We start from the raw sequence: 22370 nt of genomic DNA, 5'->3' as shown, positions 1-22370 counted from the left end.
CCCATTGCGTTGCTGAAGGGGGGGTGATGGTGAGGACTGGCAGGTGGGAGGGGCAGTGGACAGATGGCTGAGTGGATGGGACACTTTCCAACGGACTGTGTAGTTGCTTGTGTGAACCTTCAGGTCACTCCCGGGAGAGGCACGTGCAGATGCGAGCATCTTCCCTGGACAGGGGTCCTGTTTTCCATCAACCTCATTCTACAGTGATGCTGATGGTGTCCGTAATTGCTGTTTACTATTAGGTTTAATGTCTGCCCTGGGCTTGGGGTAGAGGAAAGGCCAAACAGAGACAGAGGTGAGAATGGACACATCCTTAAGTGGGAGGAAGTCGGTGGTCACCTAAGAAGTCTTGCGCACAATTCTGCATGGATTTTATTCTGACCATGCTTCTAGCCTTGCATCAGACATGAAATTAACAGTGCAATTTATCTGTGAGTTTGTGGGTTCCCTTCTCTAAATTAAAAGAAAGTTTTGCGCAGAGGGGGCACTTTTCAAATGTGAGGTCACACTTCAGATTTCTGTGCTTTGTTCTTCACCCATAGAAGTTGCCTTCCCCACCCACCCCCAAACTTGGCCATCCTCAGGGAAACCTTAGTAGAACTTTGTCCTCGGTTTCCCTCAGTAGCAACCAAACTATTTGGGGAGTGGTATTTCTCCGTGACCTTTGACTCACCCCAAAGCATGGTTAAGGGGGAGCAGAGACTGAAAAGTTTCCCCTGACCTTAGCTTCAGCTCCTGAGGAATCAAACCAGAGGAAAGCAAGGCAGACCTCCCGGAGGAGGTTCTCTTGGGAGGGCAGTCCTCAAGCTGTGAGGAAAGAAGGGACTCCAGTGGGTCAGGAACAGGAAGTGAGAGGCTCAGCGCTCTGAGTGCCTATGAGCTGCTCTCCCAGCAGAAGGCCGACCATTCCTTCTCCCCCACCCCTCGCCTTGTTCCTAGCCGACTGTGGGCCTCCTCGCTCTGGTTTTGCATTAATCTTCTGGCTCCCGGAGGCTGGCCTCAAAGCTGCCCCAGGCCTCCGCTGGCCTCCTTGTGTTAGTTCTCGATCCCTGCAACTCTCTCCCTTCCCCTCGGTTCTCCTGGGCAACCTAGGTAGAGTATTTTCCTCGAGATCACAAACCCGCGCTGGAACCCGGCCCACAGACACCGGGGCTTCCACAGACCTTGCCCTTTTAACAGCGGGCTCGGCCTCTGGCAGCTGCGGGGCCCATCTTTCCCAAGGAGGCTCTCCAAGACAACTTCCCCCAGCCTGGATTGGGTAGGCTTCTGCAGCCCGAATTCTTTCCCAGCCCCCACCCAGGAGGATTCGGAAAGGCCACAGAGCAGGGTAAGAGACCTTTGGTCTTTTGAGCAAGGAAGCCAGCGACCCACGCAGGAATCGAGCTAAAGTCTCTTTAAATAGCCCCTAGGAGAGTGGGTGAAAGGCGAGCTTGGGCTATGAGAGAAATAATCCTCTGCAAGCCGCTTGCTTGGCTCCAAGTCCCTCTTTCAGGACTCTTCCACTGGAAAGAGAATGAGCAAGGAGGAGACAGACCTAGGCCCGGAGCTGTTCTTGGCATCCGTGGCTCAGCCAAGCTGTTGTTTTAAAAGAGCAATAAAAATGAATTATGACTGAACGCCTTCTAACTTAATGCTTTCGGACGGGGATCCCCGGCAAATACGTAAGAGGATTTTTATTTGTGCATGTGTTCCTGCAATTGATCTCTTTGATGACATTCTCATTCATAGAAAGCGTTTGATTTATGAGCTTAGGACGAATCTCATCCAGGAGCTGCACAGCCCTGCCACAGCCGGACGCCCTGCTCTACTCTGTGGAGCCTGGGGCTTGAACCTTCACAGTTCCCACACACCAAGACGGCTGAGGAACTGGGGGAGTAGAGGGTGGAGAGAAGGGTAGGCAGCGAACCCCCCAAGAATGATGGAGGCTTCATTGTAACTCCCAAGCCTTTGCAGTTAAGAGCTGGGTTCTTAAACATCAATCAGCTTGCCCCACGCACATGTTGCTGCAGTTTCTCACGGTAAGTCATCAGAACAGAGCCCAGAAAAGAAAAAATAATTAAAAGTGTGGGCAGACAAAATAAGAGGGGGAAAAACAGAACACCCCAATAACACACCCTAGATCACATTTTATTGATATTTCATTTAAAGTGCTCCTTCTCTGTCTAAGAAACTGGATTAATTAATATTCTAAGGTGCAGAAACTCTCTGTTTTAAAATATCAATTTGCTAACTTGACTTCAAACTTTTAATGATTTATTATTAGCAAAGTTAGCAGATCTAAGAATTAAATATCGGTGTGTGTGTGTGTGTTGTGGGGGCAAGAATCCTGGGATGACTGGAAAGAACCCTGCTGGCATTCATTTTCCAGCTAGTAACCACTGTTTTGTCTTATTTTTTTTCCTCTATCTTTTAGGTCTGTTTTGCCTGAACCCATCAACAACTGGGAGATTAATCAACCACGCTGAAAGTGGGGAGAGGAGAGGGAGGAGTTGGAATGTAGATGTTTGAAACAAATGTGGATAAATAAATGAATTTTTGATAACTTGGTTATTGACCTAGAGCCTGGTAGCTTGTTCAAGGAACTCCTCTTTACTCATCCTAGATCTGGGGGTTTCTGGAGGCACTTTCTTTCTCTACTTTCAAAAGCTTGGGCTGGGACCAACTCAGGCAGCCCAGTCCTGTTTCTATTACTAATTTCTCTGTGGCTTGAGTCTCAACACTGAAAACCAAATCCACTCCCTTGGGGGGGGGGCAAAAAAAAAAAAAAACACTTGCCAGAAGCCCTGGCCACTTTCTGGATTTCTTCTTTGTTGCTGTCTATTGCAGACTTTGAACATGCCACTGTAATAAAAAAATATATTAAAATTGAAAAAGGTAAACTGACCAGACTTTTATTCACTATATTAGACTAAAAGAAGCAAAATGGAATCAGTATAAGCCTAGAGGGGAAGAAAAAATAAGAAAGCTACTTATAGCAAAGGAGAATTTATTCTACCAAAAATACGCATGACAATGCATCCGAATGTGATACAAAAATAAAAAGAAAGTGACAAGACAATTTATGGTCACTTTCTTGCAGGCCTCATTGTTTTGTTCTCAGGAAAATCACATAGAAGCTTGTTGGGTTCGGTGTAAAAGAACTAAAACTCCAACATAATTTGTAAGAGATGGCTTTAAAACTGAGTCAGGGGAGAACATTAAACAGAAAATCCTCAACATTTAAGAAAGTAGTGGGTGGGGAGATCAAGAAGAAAATAGAACAAAAATAAACTCCCGGAATAAAAGAAGGCAAAACCACCTGCTCAAAGGGGTTTTGTGTTAGGACGCTTTGTTTTGCTTTAATGTTCTTAGTAATTCAGATGCTGTAGGTCGATTGTGGTGAGTGTGTCTGTAAAAAAGTCAAAGCTGTCAGCTGAAATATCTACGGGACTGTCCAGGGAGCCTGGCAAGCTGGGCGACAGTGCATCTGAAAGCTGCAGGCAGGAATCTGTAGAGAAAACGTTAAAGTCCTGCAAAGAGGGGACCTCGAGGGCCTCGGGACTGTCATTGTTCAGGCCAGCTCCACAGTTCTGGCCCATTGTTGACAAGCAGTTAGGAACAGTGGGTGACTGGTGCTGAAAATGTTTCAAATTTTTCTCATTGCTGGTTAAAGGCGAAACTGGGAAAGTTTGGGAGTCGCCATTGTGTCCATTGGGAGCCTGCTGTTGAGAGAGCGCGTTTTGCTGAAAAGTGTAACCTTCCCTCTCCAGAAGGGCCCCGGAGACGCTCAAGGCTTGTTCAAAGAGTGACTTCTCTTCCTCGTCCTCCTCCACTTTCTCTGAGTCCTCCAGGCTTTTAAATTTCCCTTCGCTGTTTTGGTTCTCCTTGCACTGAGTCTGCCTCTTGTGCTTCATCCTCCGGTTCTGAAACCACACTTTCACTTGTCTCTCAGTCAAATCCAGCAGCGCTGCGATTTCCACCCTCCGGGGTCTGCAAAGGTACTTGTTGAAATGAAATTCCTTTTCCAGCTCCAAAAGCTGAGTGTTGGTGTACGCAGTTCTCAGGCGCCTGGATCCCCCGCCGCTGCCATCAGCAGCGATTTCCAGGGATTCTGCGGAAAAAGAAACCAACAAGAGACACGCGTACAGTTGAAGGTGGAGGGGTCTGAGCAGGGTTATTTCACTGGAGAATAAATACAGCAAGAAAGAGCAACTGCAACAAGATGGCCGCCCCTGGATAGGCTGCAGCTATTGTGCGCCTTTCCTGGGAGCCCAGCCCGGAGAAGCCCAATCTCCTCCACCTCCAGCAAATCCTGACTGTGGCTCCCCCCAACCTCTTCATCCGGGAGCAAACTTTATATTAGCTACAACACAATTTATAATTAATGCATCAGCTGCTTAGCTGAGCAAGAGCGGTCTATCACTCTTCATTACTGTCAAAAAGCCAAACTCTAGGACAACTAGACAAGAGGAGGTCAGTTCCAACTCAAATAAATCATCCTACATTACACAAGTTAGAGAAAGTCCCCCCTCCTCAAAATATATATGTCTTATCTTGGAGCTCAGAATCTATTTTCTTCTCCATCAAAACCAATCCTGAGCCCACAGGGGCAGGGTATCCGCCACCAGGCACCTCTCTCTCTCCCTCTTCCCTAGAAGCCCATGGTCCCCTCCCCCATAACCGCTCTCAGGGAAGCCCGCTGGGGGACGAGGGTCCCCGGGACGTTGGGCCAACTCTCGGGACTGACCTTTGTGGCCGAGGCAGGCAGGGCCCGTGGAGGCGGCAGTGGCGGGAGGCAGCGCGGTTTTCTTGGCCGCCTTCTTCTCCTTCATCCAGGGGTACTCTGGCGGCTGCAGGGCGCCGGCGGGCACCGGACTGCCGCGACTGCCCGCGGGGCTCGATTTGGGGCGGCCGCCAGCGCCGTGGCGAGGGTGACTGCCCGGGTTCAGGCTGGGAATGGTCTGCTCAAAAGGAGGAGGAATCAGTGTCGAGTGTGAAAGCGTCGAGGTCTTGATTGATGAACTTTGAAATGTATCAGCGACAGGGGGAAAAGATGTCAGGCACTCAGCGAGCGACGGCTGGCTATTGATAAAACCAATCTCTCGCTCAAATTCGTAATTCATGGCCTTCTCCTTGGAGCCCCCTCGGAGAAAAAGTTCCCTCTTTTGGAGGGGCTTTGGGGGGGCAAGGCCCAAGAAAAAGGCGAGCGCAGACGAAAAAAAAAATCTATCATAGAAGATCGCTGCTGGGGTGTTTTTTTTCTAATTCACTGATTACAGCCGTATGGGGACCGCGCTACTATTAAACTATTGAATTCATGGAGACAAGGTTGAAATTGGACCGAATTGGCTGTCACATGATTGCTTCTGCCCAATGACAATTTGGGCTTTAATCAAAAGAAGCCACTGTCTGTTTGATTGATCCAAAAAAGTCAGAAAGGAACGCCTCATTGGGGGCCATCGAGGCTTTATTTACACTTTTTTCAGGGCAAAAATACATATATGTGGGTGTGGATGGGAATGCCCCGGAGTGCGTGGGGGCGAGAGTTCCCGTTCGCCTCCTGATCTGCAAGATCTAGTGTGCTCCCTGGAGTGTGTGTGAGTGTGTGCGTGTGAGCCCTGCTGCTGGGCCCGCCAGCGGCTGCCCTCTGCCTCCCCCGCACACTCCGTGCATTGTTTGGGACTGTCGGGAAGACGCCTCGCACCTCACAAATCATTTAAGCACCTCAGCCTGACGCCTGCAGTCATTAACAAAGTAATCCATTAATCTTCAAAGTTTTGACACCCGAGGGCCTTGCATCCCAGCCACATAAGTTCTGCTAAGGCAAAATAGCAGAGGGAGAGAGAGAGAGAGAGAGAGAGAGAGAGAGAGAGAGAGAGAGAGAGGAAGAAGGAGGAGGAGGAGGAGAGAGTAGATGAGAAGATATTGGGGGTTCCCCTTTTCTTTTTCTCCTCCTCTACTTTCCCTAAAATCAGTTCCTGGATTTCAGAACCGATTCATATATCCATTCTCATATTCTCTCTCTCTCTCTCTCTCTCTCTCTCTCTCTCTCTCTCTCTCCTGTCTTTTTCTCTCCCTCTTTTTTCCCTCCTTCTCCTATCCTTTCCTTTCCACTTTTTCCTCTCTCCTTCGCCCATTCCACTCTACCCTGCCTGCCTCTCCACCCTCGCAGCCCTTGCCTCCTCTCAATGTCCAGTCTGGGATATGCGCCCCCGGCCCATTGTTAGCAGGCTTTTCCACGGCAGCTTTGCATCTGGCTCCTGCGGGCAGCGGAAAAAGAGAGGCGGCTCTCGAAGCTTGCCGATCTTCCTACGCCATCAACTTCTCAGGAGTGGCTGGAGAAAGATATATGCATGTGCCAAGAGAGACAGCAGCCCCAGGTCCTTGTATCCAAATCCCCGTAGCCTGGGCGGCGGCCAGCCAAAGAAATGCCGCCCCGAGCAGGCTCGTGCGGCTCCTGGCACTCTGGGTTTCATACCCTTAGGGCTCGGGCGCGGTGAGTATTTCGGATTTCCAGGAAGACTGCTGGAACTTATCAGCAGGGAGGGCGAGGACTCTTGTTCCTCGCTCCCTTTTCCCTCTTACTCTTCTTCGAATACTTGTCGCTCTGGTTGGGGACTGGTTGGTTCAGAAGCAGCGAGCATTTCTTGGCAGCCTGAATTGCCTCCCACACCTTCCTGCTCTTGGACACCAGGGAGATTTGCACCCTGGTCCTCTTGTGGGAAACAGCACTGCGGAGGAGAGGGCGACTCAAGGAGGAGTTACATCGCTTCAACTTCTCCTTCATTCTCTTTCCTCCAGTTCTGAGACAGGACTTCAGACTAAGTGCTGGACAGTGCTGAGGATTCAAAAGATAACACCTTTAGGAACCAAACAAGAACTTAAAAGAAAAAAAATCACCAAAACTAGGAGAGAGAGAGAGAGAGAGAGAGAGAGAGAGAGAGAGAGAGAGAGAGAGAGAGAGAGAGAGAGCTGATGAAGGTATCTTCTCTCCCACAAACCCTAAGGATGGCGAGGCGATTCGGTTTTTTTTTTTTCCTTCTTTTTTTCTTCCTTTGAAATGGACCAAGTGATCAGAGTGCCCCAGGCCGGCAGGCATCAGTGGCAGGAAAATAAATCATTCTGATGGCCAAGGAGAGAGAGGTTGGTGGGGGAGAAAATTCTATGCAGAAAATGAGAAAGGCCGACCAAGGAACAAGGGCAGAACTCCATTTCTGAGGCCAGCATCCAAAGGGTTTGGGTTGGAAATGAGCTATAAAACTCCAACCTTGACCAACTCAGAGCATTGCCTTGCAGATAGAGATGCTAGTTTGGAAAATGTAAGGTTTTGCAGTTTTCTTGCTTTTATTCCAAACAAAGGTCTGAAGGAAGTCTGGGTGCGATCAATCTTGCTCACCCAAAGCCTTGACAGCTTCTGGCCCTTAAGAACACATTTCAGCTTCAAGCTTTTTCCAAGCTCAAATGTGGCCGAGCAAAGAGGAGAGCAGGAAACGCAAGTAAACAAGGAGATTTTGTCTTTTTAAAGATTGGTTTGGGGTAGGAGAGAGGATTCTAAGCTGCTTTGCAGATTGGGGGGTGGTGGCTTTGGACATTTGCTTTTACCAGAAAGTGTGGAGGGACAGGGAAGGAAAGTTAGATAGCCTCACTGCCCATACCATTGGGCTTTGTCAGGCTGCGTGGGTGAGAGCATTTTGCTTCTCTCAGTTGCTAATTCAAAAGCCATCTGGAAGAACACCCTTTTCAGAGACAGTCCAATGTTCAGATCTTCCCCCAATCCATTACTTTAACTCTGGAGATATTTTAATAAAGATTTCTTTTTAATATCCAGGAAGCTGAGGGCTAGATGCATTTTTTCTTTGAAAGCCAAAATGAATGCCTTGGCTGGAAAGATATGGGAAACAGCATTAGAATTTCCTTGTACAATCTCTACTCTGAGGAGTGAAGGAAGACCCCAAACCATTCTTGCCTTAAAGGGAAGATTTTAGGAGTTGGGTTCAAGTGCTGACATCTCAAAGATTTTCAGGTGGAGACCCCACATGCGCCTCTTTCCCTTGATGCTGGCCCTTATTTTCCCAGGTAATTTTCTGCATGTTTCTGAACGGTTTACATAAAAAGACTACTGGATCTGCCCGGCATCAACAGCCAAAAAGCCCTCACCAAGACTGGTTTTCCAGCCTCTGCATTTCAGATGTCTGCACGTTATTTTGGTAATGAGGTTGGGGTGAGGGGACCAAGTCCACTTCCCAACAGGCCAAAATCTTTGAAAAGAAAACGTGAATCAGGAGGGGAGGATGGATGTGGGAGAAGCTCCTGCGGAGGCGTCAGACTCGCAGCTTTCTGTAGCAGCCAGGTTTTGTATCCTCCGAGATTTTTCTTTTTCCTAAAACGTGAAAAGAGTCCCTAGAAGCTGCTCTCTGAGGCTCCGCAGAAATGACTCCAGCGTGTCTTCCAAGGATTTTCTTGGGGTGCTGGGGTAGTGGGTGGGTAGAGGCCATGATATTAGATATTTGAGGTTGCAAACAAAATGGCGACATTTCCCACTTCTGCCTCTGAAAGATACAATCCAAGGAGGATGGGGGCTCAGATCCTCCCAATTCTCAGGCGCAGGCCTTTCACCTCCAGTTTTGATAATGGGATGCAGCTCTGAGGCTTGCGTTTTCTGAATTTGGTTCTTGAACTGCTAATTCTTTACCTTGAAGATGGAAATATTTTCCTTTTCCTGTGTCTGCCTTTGACTCTGCCGGCCAGTCAGCCTGCATCCTATCTTAAATCCAAACGTGGAAATGTAATATTAGGCTTGTGTAGTAGCAAATGAAAGAAGCACTTGTACAATTGCATTTTTATTAGAAAGATACCAATCTCCTTTCTCTCTCCTCCTCCCCCTGGGGCCATAAAAAGAGAGGAAATAAATCCACAGAATGGCAAAGGCTGAATTCCGGGAGGAAGTTGATGCTGAGATTCACGGAAGGGATTCCTTCCAGCCCAAGGAAGGCCTAGAGACTCTCTGGAGCTCAGTTCTTTTGCTGGAGACCCGAGAGAGCACCGGTCTCTTTGGAGCTGAATTTAGGAGAGAATTTTTTTTCTCTCTCTCTCTTCCTTCTCCGGGAGAGATAATGAACCACAAAGCATCCTCGATGGAGACCTGGAATGCGATCGCTTATGGGAAGAGCTCAAGACCTGTGTGGTTCCCAAGGATGAGGCTTTGGCGGCTGGGCTTTCCGGTGCGGGGGGTGGATAAGAGCTCCGGGTTCTTGGGGCGCGTCGCCCCGCACCTGTGCGCCCCCCGCCGCGCCTCCGGCCGGCTTCCTTTGTTTCTTCCACGCCGCCCGGCACCGCACTTCGCAGTCAGGCGCCCTTCGCCTGCTTGGGCGGCAGCTGGGAACCAGGCAACCCAGCGGACCCGGAGCACTGCATTTCCCGAGCTGAGGCAGCCTCCAGAAACCGCGGCCTCTTTCTCCGGAACTCGCCGAGCTTCCAGGCGACACACTCCGGGCCAGGCCGCACGCTGGAGTCGCGGTGCTGCTGCAGCCGCTGTACTCTGCCTGTATTCGACACCGAGCCCCGTCTTCAGCCAAAGAACCCCCTTTGACACGGATCTTAATCAGAATAAAAACTTTATTTTTTATTTTTGTTTTGTTTCTCAGAATGTGAGCAGCAAGGAATGTAAAACTCTCAAAACAAATTAGCATTTTTAGCGTTCAGTTCTGCCGGATGTCTCAAACCTAAACCACTGTTTTCAAACGCTGGGTCTTCTCTGTTCTTATTGCATCGCTACGGTTTTTATAAAGGAATTTTATTTCCCTTTCAAATAAATTTTATATGTATGCCAATACACCATTGAACAAAAGGCTCAAGAAACCTTCTGAACAATCAGGGTACAGAATTTCTTTAATATAAATACGAACGGATGGGGATAAATAATATTTAAAACTTAGACTATTCAATGCTTGCAAAAAATATAAATAAATCTGACTGTTCACAAGCATACACACACGGAAAGACGTACACTTAGTCATCTTTGCACAGGGAGTCCCTGTTTCAAAGCGCCTTTGATTTCTTTTTCTCGCTCATTACAAGAAGTGCAATTTTAAAAACTAAAACTTAAAAAAAAAATAAACGTAATTGCTTCCTCTCCGGAGCCATAACGTACAAACAAATTCACATTGAAAACTCAACTAGCAAGTTTGTTCATATACCCTGTTTCTTATCAAAGAGTAGAGAAGGTTAGGGGTGTAGAGCCAGAGCCGGGGCTGGGCGGTGGGGGTTGTAAATGTCACTACTGATACAGCCTTTCCAGCAACCAAGATTGCTACGTCACATAAACCATAAAAACGCATTACCAAAGGAAAAAAATGAGGGAGGGGTGCAGAGAAGAAAAGGGAGAGGGAGGCAGAACATACAACAAAACAAAATTTTAAAAAGGAAAAAGAACCAAAGAAGCTGTGGAGGGCAACTCTCCTGGCCCATCATCACAGGTGGGTGAGTTTGGGCGCTTCCTGAATTCTTCCCTGAGAAGGATGGTGGGCAGTAAGGTCCGTATAGGTGGGGTGCGGCTCCCCAGGCCCCGGCCCATGGTGGTGACCGCTGCCCAGCGGCCCAGTGCCCCCATAGTCCATGGCAGCCGAGGTGGTGTGGGGGAGGTGGGTTAGGCCAAAGAGTGCTGGCCCGGAGTTGCTCATGGGCTCCACATAGCTGCCCCCCACGAAGACGGGGCTTCCCTGTAAGTGTGGGGTCCCATAGCTGCCGTTACCCTGCAGGCTGTGAGCATGCGGGTCATAGTCAGGGGTGGCCCCTGCGCCTGACCCCGCCGCTGCGTAGCGCTTCTGTGGGGGAGGAGGGGGAGCGCAGTTGGGCAAGGGAGCGGGGTAGGAGGCAGGAGGCAACCCATAGGCGCCTTGGGGGGGCTTGGAGAAGGGAGGGGGTGACTGGGGCTCATAAGGGGCACTGTTGACCAGCGAATGCATAGAGTTCAGATAACCTCCTGCACCGGGAGGCACCGGACTGCGACTTGGGGACTGGCCCCCAGACGAGGTCAGCATGCCTTTGCCCTTCTGGTCCTTCTTGTACTTCATTCGGCGGTTCTGGAACCAGATCTTGATCTGGCGCTCTGTGAGGTTCAGCAGGTTGGCCATTTCCACTCGGCGCGGCCGGCAAAGGTAGCGGTTGAAGTGGAACTCCTTCTCCAGCTCAACCAGCTGCGCGCTCGTGTACGCCGTGCGCGCGCGCTTGGACGAAGCTTGCCCAGGCGGGCTCTTGTCACCAGCGCAGCTCTCCCCTGCGGCGACACAGAAAGGAAGAGTGGTGTCAGGGGCTGCTGGCAACCCCGCCCAGCTCCCCAGCCCTAGCCTAGCCCCTCCTTCCTTCACCCCACTAAAGCCCCGGTCCTCCACCAAAGAGAAGCAGGACCCTTGGTGTGCAGAAACAGCCCAGTTAGCCTGCCCTTCCTTCCGCTAAGGAGTCTAGGGAGCCAGCGAATCCTGGGCTTCAAGGGGAGGACAGAGCGGCAGAGCTTCCTGCTTGCCTTTCTGGCCTTCACTTCCTCTCTAATAACATTTTACTTGTTTGGCTGATTTACTGGCCTATCCGACTGTAAGCTTCCTGTGGGCAGGTGTCACTATCTTCGTTCCTTCAGTCGCTGAAAGAAGAGAGACCTAGTGTATGCATGAAGGCCTTTCATCCTCCCTGAGTGACTGAGTGATCAGCCATTAGCTTCAACTAAGCAGTTTCAGAATCTACCATCCCTAAGGTCAAACTGGAAGGCCTTCTCTGACCCAAGGAGAGCAGAGCTCACAGATGCTCTCTAGTCCTGGGAGAGAGGTCCTTGAGGAGTATTGGTTATTAGGGCTCTCGATGTCATGAAGCAGGCTGCTCAATTTGGCCCTTGGTGCCTCCTGTCTTCCTTGACTCCCCAAATACCTGCTCTGGATGTTCCAGACACCCAGGCTCAGGAGAGAGCAATGGAAACTGGAGAGGGAGGGGCCAAGGTAACCAAAGGACCAGGAAGCCCTGGGCCTTGAGGCTGAGGCTCCTCTATAGGAGTCCAGTTCCCATAGCCTCATGTGGTTCCCATTAGGAAGATAAGCTGAATCCCCTCCCCCAGGAGATGCCCGGCTGCCTCCTTCATTGTACTGAGACTGAGCAAGGCCTGCCCAGAGCTAAGGCAGCCACTCCATCTGCTGCAGCAAACACTGGCTTTGATTATAGACAAAGCATTGATTCTGACTTGGGTGATGATTAGGCCTGCTTTTATTCTGCCACATCTCTGTATGGGAGGATGCCACTGTTTGCTTAGAAAAGAGGAGCTTTTGCCTAGAGAGACAGAGGCCCTCCGGATGGTTCTCCCTAGAGGTCTCAAGTCCCAGCAGTGGAACAAGGAGAGATTCCAACTTCGCCAGGCTCACACTGCCCTAAAGAAGTCCAGATGGACTTCGGTTAGGTTAGGTTTATGTCTGGGGGATCCTTGCCACAGAAACCTTATCAGCCCCCTAAGTAGCAAAGATTCTGGAAACACTTTTCTCCTTGCGTGTGTGTGTGGGGGGGGGGCAGAGTGCGGGAGTACATTTCCACGGCTACTAGACTGTGCTGGTAATGGCTGGAGGTGGCTTAAGGCTCAGTGCTTGGCCACAGGCCCCACCTCCAGAAGGCACCCATTTACCTGAACTGGAGCCGCTGGTTTTCTGCTTAGTGTTCTGTCTCGACTCCTTCATCCAGGGAAAGATTTGTTTGCCCACTGTGGGAGAGTTGAGCAGGGGGCTCTTGGCTGTGCTGGTGGGGGTAGGGTTGCTGTTGGCACTTTGAGGGGGGGATACAGAAGAGGGAGGCGGGGGAGCTGCAGGAGTGGGGGCAGGGGGCTGTGGTGGCGGCTGGGGAGGCTGTGGGGCTGGGGGTGCTGCCTGGGGAGGAGGTGGAGGCAAAGGCGGATCACCCAAACCTGGGGGCTGGCTAGGAGGGCCACTCAAGGTGCGCAGACACGCTTCACTCAGCTCGTGAGCTTTGGGGTGACCTCCAGCACTGGCGGGGGACTGGAGGGAGCAGGCGGGTCGGTGGTACTCAACGCCATCGGTGCCCAAAGCCGCAGGCTGCGCGTATGGCTGCTGACTGGCATTGTAAGCGAACCCATTGGCTGCTTGGTAGGGGTAGCCACCGTAGATCGCCGAGCTGTCGTAGAAGGTCGCTTTTTGCATCGCGATGTTTCACGATCGTGAGCGCACACTCTGACAGGGGCTTGACACCCGTAAGGGAGCACATTGGCACGCCCCCGCGGTCACGTGACACTCCGCCGCCAATGGCCGCCCCACGCAGACCTGAAGGGGGGGGGGGAGAAGTGCAGCGCGGTGAGGGTTCCGCGCAAATCCATCTTACTCTCAATAGCTAAGTGACATGAAAGCCATAAAAGAAAAAGTGGTCAGCAATATTTAGCAGCACGACGTGGCCCCGGGCGCAGGGAGCCGCGCTATAAAAAGCTGCTGGAATTTACTGGCAGCTACAAATATTTGCTTAACTTGGGTCTGGAGTTGGGGGATTTTCCTCGGAGAGAGGAGCAGAACCAGTAAGGGCTGGAAGCTGGGTCTCTGGAGTCGAAGTCCAAAATGAGGAAGGCTTTTGAGGCTAGGTTGGGGTCTTTCTTTTCCAGAAGAAACCGTGGCGTCCCTTTGTAGAGGCTGAGGCTCTCTCGAGACTTTGGGGGAACTCTCAAGAGGGCAAGGGGTCGCCATTACCCCACTTTAGGATTTATATTAGTCCCCAAACCCTAACAGAGGCAGACTTTCTTCCTAGCCAGCCTTTTCCTGGAGCTCTCAAAGGAGGTTTGCACACATACACACACACACACACACACACACCACACACACACAGAGAGAGAGAGAGAGAGAGAGAGAGAGAGAGAGAGAGAGAGAGAGAGAGAGAGAGAGAGAGAGAGGCAGAGGCTCTATCAGACCATGATGAACTTCAGAAGCTGAGCCTATCGGGTAGTTAACTTGATCTAGTTCGGTGAAGAAGACCAACCTCCTCCAAATGAACCCTATGAGGTCAAGAAGTGGGTCGGTGAGAGAAAAAACTTTAGGTAGAACCTCTCTCTCTCTCTCTCTCTCTCTCTCTCTCTCTCTCTCTCTCTCTCTCTCTCTCCTCGGAGGGGTGCTGGGAATGACAAACACCACTACCCCACCCATAAGTCACAAACTCGACTCAAACCCTGTAACTGTCCATACCCTCTCTCCTGCCCTGTTTTTCAGGCTCTTTGAAGCAAGTCACCCCAGACTCTGTTTCGAAGTTACAGGAGGTTCCCAGACTCTCCTGCCTTGGACTTTCTGAGGTGCTGTTATTCTGGGCAACTATCAAATTCTACCTGTTAAAACATGATGGATTAGAGGGAAAAAACAACCCACCAGGAACCTGAAAAACCAGCGTTCATCTCCATGACCACGGCTTGAACTCTCCTTCCAACTTACCGATAATAGGTTCTGTCTTAGAAACTGCTATGCAATTTGATGTATGGGGGTCATTTGGCTCCGGAGGAGGCATGGAAGCATAAACCATAAACTCCTGCCAGACTTCCCTGATCTTTGTATACTGTTGTTGATCATATTTGTTATTTGGTTTATTTTCCTCCTCCAGAAATATTAAGTAAAGAGAAACCTAAAAAGCAACTAAAAAAATCTCATTTAGGAAGTGGTTTGTTAGAAGTGAAATCTGCATTCTCTTGGTTTTCAACTTTTGCAGGGTAAACTTCTATTTCTCAGCAAGTAAAGTTCCCTGTGAGTCTTACATGTGCACACACTCATACAAACACACACACACACACTCACACTCACTCAGAATGCTAGTCCCTCTGACCAGTAAGAAAATTACCAGCAAATCCACACAGATAATGGTTTACATTTCAAACCCCTACTGTGACTATTCGATCCCAGAGTTATTTAACTTTTCTAGAAATAGCAGATATTAACCAGAAAAATAATATAGCAAGTATCCACCAATGGGTGGTTATAATCTTGTTTTTAATAATAAACTCCCTTAGGTTTCATCATTAAACCAACAATCTGATCAACATCTGGAAAACAGGCACAATTAATTTTCCAGAACCTCAATAAAGAATCACAGCAGCACTTATCCAGAGTTATTGTGCGTGGCCATGAACCCTGGAGTATTGTTTCCCTTTTGGAAATGTCTAGGAAGCTACAGATAACACTATGGAAAGTAAATAAAGGGCAAAATAAAATTTAAAAGTAAATTACAATTTAATGTCTACTTTGCTCGTTCTTACACTGAAAACAGTTCCTATTATATTTGGCAGTGTTAATGCCTGTCATTACAAATTTTTGAGATACCAAGCTTGATTAAGGTAAAACGTCAGGTTAAGAAAATTACTCTAGACATTTGAACAGCAAGATATTAGATGAAACAAAATTGATTTTGAACGTGCAGTATTTCTAGTGACTTTCTAAGCCATTAGCACAGGCTATACCAGCCTGCTGCTTGCTTTAGCCTCTTCATCAGGCTGTACATTGCCTTCTAAAATAACAACAACAAGAAGAATCTTTAAAATCAAAGAGCATAAGGCAGCGTCCACAAACTTAAAATATGAATTCAACTTAGAGATTCCATTGTTTGAGGTCCACAATCACCTTAGAGCCCACACAACCCGCCCCCTCCAGCCCCCAAAGTTTTCAACCTAGTAAAGAAGTTGGAGGTTTGCCAGCCAGGAAACTTTGCTTTGTCCCCCCCAAGCAAGGGCTGAGGGTGGAGGGAGATTCCTCCACAAGGATCTGGTCCCGGACAATAACCTCCAGGTGCAAGAGCTGAAGCGAGTTGAGGAGGCTGAACTGAGTACAGGAAGCAAACCCGTTGTCTCCACACAAGGTATGCCCAAATTCCACCTCTTCCAGACTCCGCTCCCTCTCCTTCCCTTAGCTGCCCTCACTCGAGTTCGAAAGGGGCCGTCGAGATAGAAGCTAGTGTTCCAGTCCACTCCTCCCACTCTCACCAACCCAGAAAAGTTGGGTCTGGGCTAGGAAAGAGGGGAGAGTGGGGGCGGGGATGGGAGCGCGGCCTGAACTGAAGTGTGAGGGTATCAGTCACTGCCGGCGAGGAAGCTCCGGCTTGTGAACTCTTCTTGAACCGAGATTTAAGTCTGCAGCCATAAATCACCGAGACGTACACTCCACCATTCAGCGCTGAGAGAGGCCGGCGGTGGCCCCGCTTACCTTAACTTCTGACGGCCGCCGCGGGCTCGGGCTTGGGCTACGGCCCCGGGTCCCCTCGGCGCGGGATGGCCAACGACCCTCAGCATCCGCCGAGCCGGCGGGCGGGCGGGCTGGCGGGAGACCCCCGAGGCCGGGGCTCCGCGGAGAGCGGGGCGACTTGCTGCTTGGGCGGCTGGCCCCAGGCGGACTGGGGCTACTGGACCCCCTCCCCTCCCCTCCCCCACGCCCGCCCCCGCCCTGCCCGCGGCCGCGGCCCCAGATAAGCGCTGGCGCGGCCGGGCTCCGCGGGGCTAGTGGCACCGACTTGGGTATGTTTCTTATGAATACTGCGCCGAGCAGGGGTCGGTTGGGGGGTGCGGTAAGGGGTGCCGGGGCGGGCGGGAGGGGAGAGCCGAGCGGCTAGGGAAGCGCCGGCGTGGGGGATGGGGCTAAGGCGAGGGGAGGAACAGGAGCAGAGCGAGCTCGGCGGCAGCGGGAGGAGGGCGGCCTCCCCCACCCCACGCCCTCCCTCTCCTTCCTAGGCGTCACTAAAGTCCAGGAAAATTATGCTAATGAGGACAAACGGCTCTCACAAAGGGGCTCTCGTGCGGGGCTCTATTTCTTAAGAATCTGTCTGAGAAACCACGCAATTCCCTGCCCTGGACATTTTTATTGGGGGTGGGGGAGAAAGAGAAATGAGTTGCCCTTACTTTGGGTAGTTTACTTCACCTGCCTCTCCCAATATAGACACCCCAAAGCCAGTCCCTGTGGTGCAGGGATAGGTCCTATTTCCAGACACATCCTCAAATGCAACTCAACTGCCTTCGGTTATATTTCTAGGCCATAAGGAGGGAAGTGTCCTGGGGAGATAGACAACTGTCCCCACAGCGAAAGGAACCTCTCTGGGCTCAGGCATACACAAAGATACCTAGAAACTTGAGTCTCCACCTCTTGCGTGCCCATTTCATTGTACTGCACGCAAGGAGGTCGCCTACAAAGAAGACAGATAAGGCTCCGACACCAACACAAATGGACACCCATGATATTTCACCCCCTCATTAGCTGAGTGGCCTTCCTTTTGCCGGCTAGAGCAAAGGCCTGCTGAATTTCTTTGGTTATATGCCAAAATCTTAAAGAGGATGGGATCATTCCCAGTACCTTCCTCAGCTTCCCAGCTTCAGAAGAAAACTCCCCTAGGTTAGGAGTATGGGAAAAGAGAGAGGAGAGAGGAGAGAGAGGAGAGGAGAGAGAGGAGAGAGGAGAGAGGAGAGAGGAGAGAGGAGAGAGGGGAGAGAGAGAGAGAGAGAGAGAGAGAGAGAGAGAGCGCTTTCATGCAATTCGGAGGCGTCAACAAGGGTCCTTTCTCAAAGGAAGGTGTTAAAAATATAAGTAGTATGTTTAAATTGTCAGGGAGCCAAAGTGTCACCTTAGAGCAAAAACAAAGCCAGGGGAAAGGGGAGAAATCAAAAAGCACTCCGGGCCAGGGTGGCCTCATGCATACCAATGGTTTTTGTCATTTATGGCTGGGTAAGATTTATGACTCGGCTCCCCAAAGCTGTAAACAGAGCACAAAACAGCAAACACTTGGTCCTTATGGCATATTGCAGCGGCGCAACTTGAAAGGGAAGAGCCGGGACGTGTAGGAGGTGAGACCCGGCCGCAAAAATCCGCTCCGCGGCATTTTCTCTTCAAACCCTCAGGGTCGGATGTGGCATTTGAAGAAAGAAGGCGTGGGTCAATAATCAACCCGCACTTTCTCCTCCAAATTGCTGACGCTACTCTCACCGCCTTCTCAGCTAAGCCAGCTGCAGGGAAGGCCGTGAGAACCAGACCTGGGAGTGGACCGTCTAGTCCAAAGGGGCTGAGAGCTTTGGAGCAAGGGGCTGGGCCGTCTGCAACGCGGTACCTTTGCGGCTCAACCAGACCAAGTCCAGTCACCCAAGCGCTGGGACCAGGCCTGACTTGAGGAATTGCAGGAACCACGGGAGAGCTTGGGTGAGAGCTCAACTCAAACCAGGGCCTCTACTGACCCGCGACTAGGTGGCTTCTGGGCGGTGGGCCCCAGCGGGCAAAATAGATCTCTGATTTCAAGACTCGGGTCTGTATCCCGGCCTTATGCCTCACATCTGAAATCCAAAAGACTGGTTTTTGGAACAAGCTTAGGCGAGATGATTAAAATTAATTATTTATAATAGCAGGGTTTTGTTGGTTTGTTATTGTCTTGCGATTGAAAATACGCTATTGGATTTTCACCTCTTGAAATTGCTCACTGCCACGGGTAAGCTTTCTAGGCAAATCCCACCGTTTACCCGGCTTCTCCAAACCCGCCAAGTTTTTCTTTGCGTGGCACCTCTGAGCTTCCCTAAATCCCATGGTTTCCAGAGGTACTAGAAGAAAGCATTTTCTCAGGCACAGAGTGTTTGGAGCAATGAAGGTGCCTGGTGGGACCTTTCTGCCATTCAAACGGGTGTCCTACCCATCTCTGAAAGGTCTCACCACTCCAAGACTATCTGTGCAAGCCAGGGAGGTAGGTGAGGAGTAACTTTTGGCAAGAAGCCTTAAAATCCAAGAATGGGGAGGGAAGCTATTGAGGAAATGCCCTGGCCGGTGAGGTTGAGGCTGGTGCTTGGAGTGCCTAGGGGGACCAGTCTTTTTAATAGCTAATCGTTTGGCCATAACAGTGGCTTTAGCTCTTTCCTGGGAGGGAAACACTGCCGTGTCCTATGAAAGCAGTTATTGGCTTCTCACTGTGCATGCTTTTATATGGAACCAGTTTAGAGAGCTTGTTGTTAGATATTTATTCTGCTTGTCGGCACTGAAGCCACAATAAAAAGACGTCTCTAACAAACCTATACTCCATTTCTCCTTCTTTCTAGTCAAACTATATTATTTATGAGTCTTTAACTGGGTCAAAAATGCACCAGAACTGGGTCATAAATCATATGAAATGCTGACAAGTAATTGAACAGCAATTAAAGCTAACATTTTATTTCCAAGGGGTGTTTTAGAGCACTTGAAATGGCCTCAGTTAAGGACTGTTACCACCGAGGTCGACATGGGGAAGGCAGAATCGGCTCTTTCTGGGAAAGTAAATCTCACTCAAGTAGAGGAAGCCTGATTTGTTTTTGTTTTGTAAATAAGGAAATATGGCCTTTTGTTTTATTAAAGAGAGCAAATTTGATTCCAACTCCTCACCAGGCACCCCTTTCTCTGCTCCAAGGAGCAAAGTAAAGCACAGTTTCTTCCACCTTTCCAAAGACTTCCTTCCACTCTTCCCAGGAGCAGAAGGTCCCCAAAGCCCAATTAGCCCTGGCCTGGACAGTGCTTTGGAAGCAGGCAGTCTAACTCATCTGCCTCCAGGCTGGCAACAGCTTCCTTTCAGGGAATATAAAGCCAGAGAAATACCTGTCTCTGCTTGCTGAGGATGATAGCTACAAAATTCCCTCTGATCTTGGGCACACAGGCCAGTTCTTTAACTCAGGCTGTCTTGGGGGTATACAGCAAACACCCAAACCAAAAAATGCTGATGGACGTACAAACTGAGCCCCAATCCCCTTCTGAAAAGAAAATCAACCTCCAGGCGACTGGCAGGCTCACCAGCACACCAAGCTTCCCCGAGGTCTGAGCTGCCTTTCTCCATCCGTCCCAGGCAGATATTGCTCTGGGAACAATGGCAGGCCCTCCAGGTTGAACTCATTGGGTCCGGCAAGGGGAACTCTGCCCCTGCAACCCAACACTGGACAAAGTGCCTGGAAGCATCATCAATAAAATGGCAGTGCATCTGCACATCGTCCTCATTGATTTTCCTCTCCCATCTGCTCAGGCTGCCCAGGTCAGCCCTAACCCTCCATCCTGCTCAGTAAACACTGGCCAAATGGAGAGAGGCTCCCCTTCTCAGCTGCTGGCCCCCACTCTTTTCATGAGGGCTGGCCATTCTAGCCTCTTGCCGGCCACCTCTGCCTGACCACAGCTTCCAGCTACCTCAGACAACGCAAGCCTTCCTCTGCCTGGGGCTTAGCTCCTGGGACTTCACCCCAGGTTGCAGTGGGACAAAGCAACCCGAATACTAGAGAGTGCTTGTCCATCTAGTAGCCCCCAAATACCCTTTATGCCTCACAATATTTTCTAGGGAATTAACCTCAGAGTCTGAGGCGCTACTGGGAATCTTTCAGTTGCTTTCGGTTCTAAAACAGAAACAAAGGAAGACAGAGGCTGAGGGTCCTGTCCATGATCCAGTGTCTCCTCGCCTGACCTTTGTCTCTCCTAGCCATAACTCACTCTAGATATGAACAATCAGAGGAAATACCTTAAAATAAATTCCATCCTCCTGGTATGGCCTGGAGTCCCATCGGCTAGCTTGCCCAGAACTGCTCCATGAGAACTGAAAACTGCAAGCCGCTGGAAGAGCGCCTGCTCCGGAGAAGGGAAAGGAGAAGGAGAAGGAGAAGGAGAAGGAGGAGGTGGGTGCGTGGGGGTGGGGGGGAAGCTCTCGCTCTAAAGAGAATCTAGAAAACGTAATCACAGACGAAGCCTGCCTGGGTCTCCGCTCCAAACGCCACAGTAATGTGCACTGTTATGTGCTCACGTGGCTACACGTCAACTTAAATCCTTTTATTTGGAATAGGGAGTCACTGAAGGAACCAGATTTCCAAACAGAACTTTTCGATTTGGAGGAGGAAAAGTAGGGGATCTTGTCCAGGGTAGGAGGGTCGGAGTTCTGTCTTAGCAGCAGGACCATGAGGGGGTACCCCACACACATACATACCACACAAAGGAACTTATCTGCACTTCCATTTCTTTACACACGCTCCAAACATAAGGAAACAGCAATGCTCTCTGTTTTCTTAGTGTCCACTTAACTTTTCCTATGGCCTCTCTTCTACAGACAAATTGAATTTAGCCATGCCTAACCCTACCCCCTCCAGGCTTTTCTGACCCACAGACCTGGATATCAAAAGGCAAGAGCCAAGCCCAGAAATGACTGGCTAGTCGGTGGATCAGTCAGCAGATTTCCTCATGGCATGCAATTGTATGGAGTTTGCTAACACCCACGCCACACACCACAGCCACTGGAGAAACCAATAGGCCTATAATTACCTGACAAAATGTTAATGTCTCTTCTCCAAGTCCAGTGGTTTTGTTCAGTGGCAACCTACTAGGAAAGCCATGCTCCACTATAAAGTTGTGGCTCAAGAATTTGCTAAATCTGGAGAGACCTAATGCCCTAGCCAAACCCATACTTATGCATTTCCTCGGTGCATAGCTGAGTGATACATGAAATTATATGCATTTAAAGATGAAAAATGTAAGAGGAAATGATCTAATTGCCTCTGAAATAGGGGGAAGCATTGAACTCCACTGGAGTCTCCTGTGCTAACCTACAAGACAACCTGAGACCCTCCCTGTAGACTGTTCGGCATACTCTAGCCCTAAGACAACTCTACAGCTAACAGTTAAAACTGAACTGAACCAGTTCTGCTCAGTAGAACCTGGCTAAAGCAAACAAACTGTCCTCCCAATCTCCACCCCTACTCTTGCCTTCTGTTTGGTGACATCACCCACACATTTCAACCTTTTCACAGACTGTCTAAACATCCCTAGTCTTGATTTCTGAACCTTGAGTGTCTTTTATTCCTGGAGGGTTACTCTTCAGCTGGCCCCAAGTGTGGGGACTTACTTGTAGAAACTACAGGAGACTGTGTATGGGTTTCCCCATCTTTTCTCACCAGAAGGGACCCAAAGGGAGTCTGTTGAGAACATAAGTCAAGAGACTTTCTCATGAATGATGGGGGTGTTCAAATCATGACCTTGGAAGTGAGTGCTAGCCTAAGCTGGTGGCAACACACTTCTGGGGTTCTAGCTGGAAGACTTCCATAGAAACCATCCTAGCCATGGCTGACTCAGGTGCTGGAAAGCAAGAATCCAAACCTGTCTAGCCCAGGTTTGAGAGATAAAGAACAGACCAAATGCTGGCTTCCATAATATATTCTTCTGTCTTTAAAGGAGTCAATCCACTCATCTTTGTGTTGTCTGCCCCACGTGACACATGACACCCATTCCCCAGTGCCAGTCATTCACATTGAGCTTTCCAGATACCACAGAGAGACCTAGAAATGTGGCCCAACAACTCCCTTCCCTAGGTTTCTGCAAAGATAAGAAGGGTCCTTCTGAACCCTCTCAACAGTTCCAAGCAAACTGAAACTCTTGAGG

At 49.8% G+C, this 22370-nt stretch overlaps 2 protein-coding genes across 3 annotated transcripts in view; both read right to left on the bottom strand.

Moving 5' to 3' along the window:
* Window positions 1-3081: 3081 nt before the first annotated feature.
* On the bottom strand, window positions 3082-5102 carry Hoxa2 (homeobox A2). The gene is made up of 2 exons (XM_057772551.1): window positions 4727-5102; window positions 3082-4090 (listed from the first exon to the last, which is right to left on the bottom strand). The coding sequence occupies exons 1-2, from the start codon at window positions 5100-5102 to the stop codon at window positions 3348-3350; spliced, it is 1119 nt and encodes a 372-aa protein (XP_057628534.1). The 3' UTR covers window positions 3082-3347.
* A 4483-nt stretch (window positions 5103-9585) lies between these two features.
* The window catches only part of Hoxa3 (homeobox A3), a 44189-nt gene continuing 31404 nt past the window's right edge, over window positions 9586-22370 (bottom strand). Inside the window, exons 1-3 of one of the 2 annotated variants that reach the window (XM_057772868.1) lie at window positions 16182-16369; window positions 12635-13283; window positions 9586-11254 (exon numbers count right to left, since the gene is read on the bottom strand). In XM_057772868.1, coding sequence (XP_057628851.1) covers window positions 10449-11254; window positions 12635-13163 — 1335 coding nt within the window. In that variant the 5' untranslated portion in view covers window positions 13164-13283; window positions 16182-16369 and the 3' untranslated portion in view covers window positions 9586-10448. Of the gene's footprint in view, window positions 11255-12634; window positions 13284-16181; window positions 16370-22370 lie in introns of those variants that run through there. The other variant, XM_057772862.1, reaches the window with a different exon arrangement.

This window comes from Chionomys nivalis, chromosome 1 (genome assembly GCF_950005125.1).
Source record: "Chionomys nivalis chromosome 1, mChiNiv1.1, whole genome shotgun sequence".
Lineage (NCBI taxonomy): Eukaryota > Metazoa > Chordata > Mammalia > Rodentia > Cricetidae > Chionomys > Chionomys nivalis.
The sequence above is the reverse complement of the archived record's forward strand: the minus strand, read 5'-3'. Positions and strand labels throughout refer to the sequence as shown.

Excerpts from the sequence above, each read along its gene's own strand:
- Hoxa2 (XM_057772551.1), bottom strand. The coding sequence starts at position 5,102 with ATGAATTACGAATTTGAGCGAGAGATTGGTTTTATCAATAGCCAGCCG. Across the intron at positions 4,091-4,726 it reads TGCCTGCCTCGGCCACAAAG|AATCCCTGGAAATCGCTGCT; the intron begins GTCAGTCCCGAG and ends CTTTTTCCGCAG.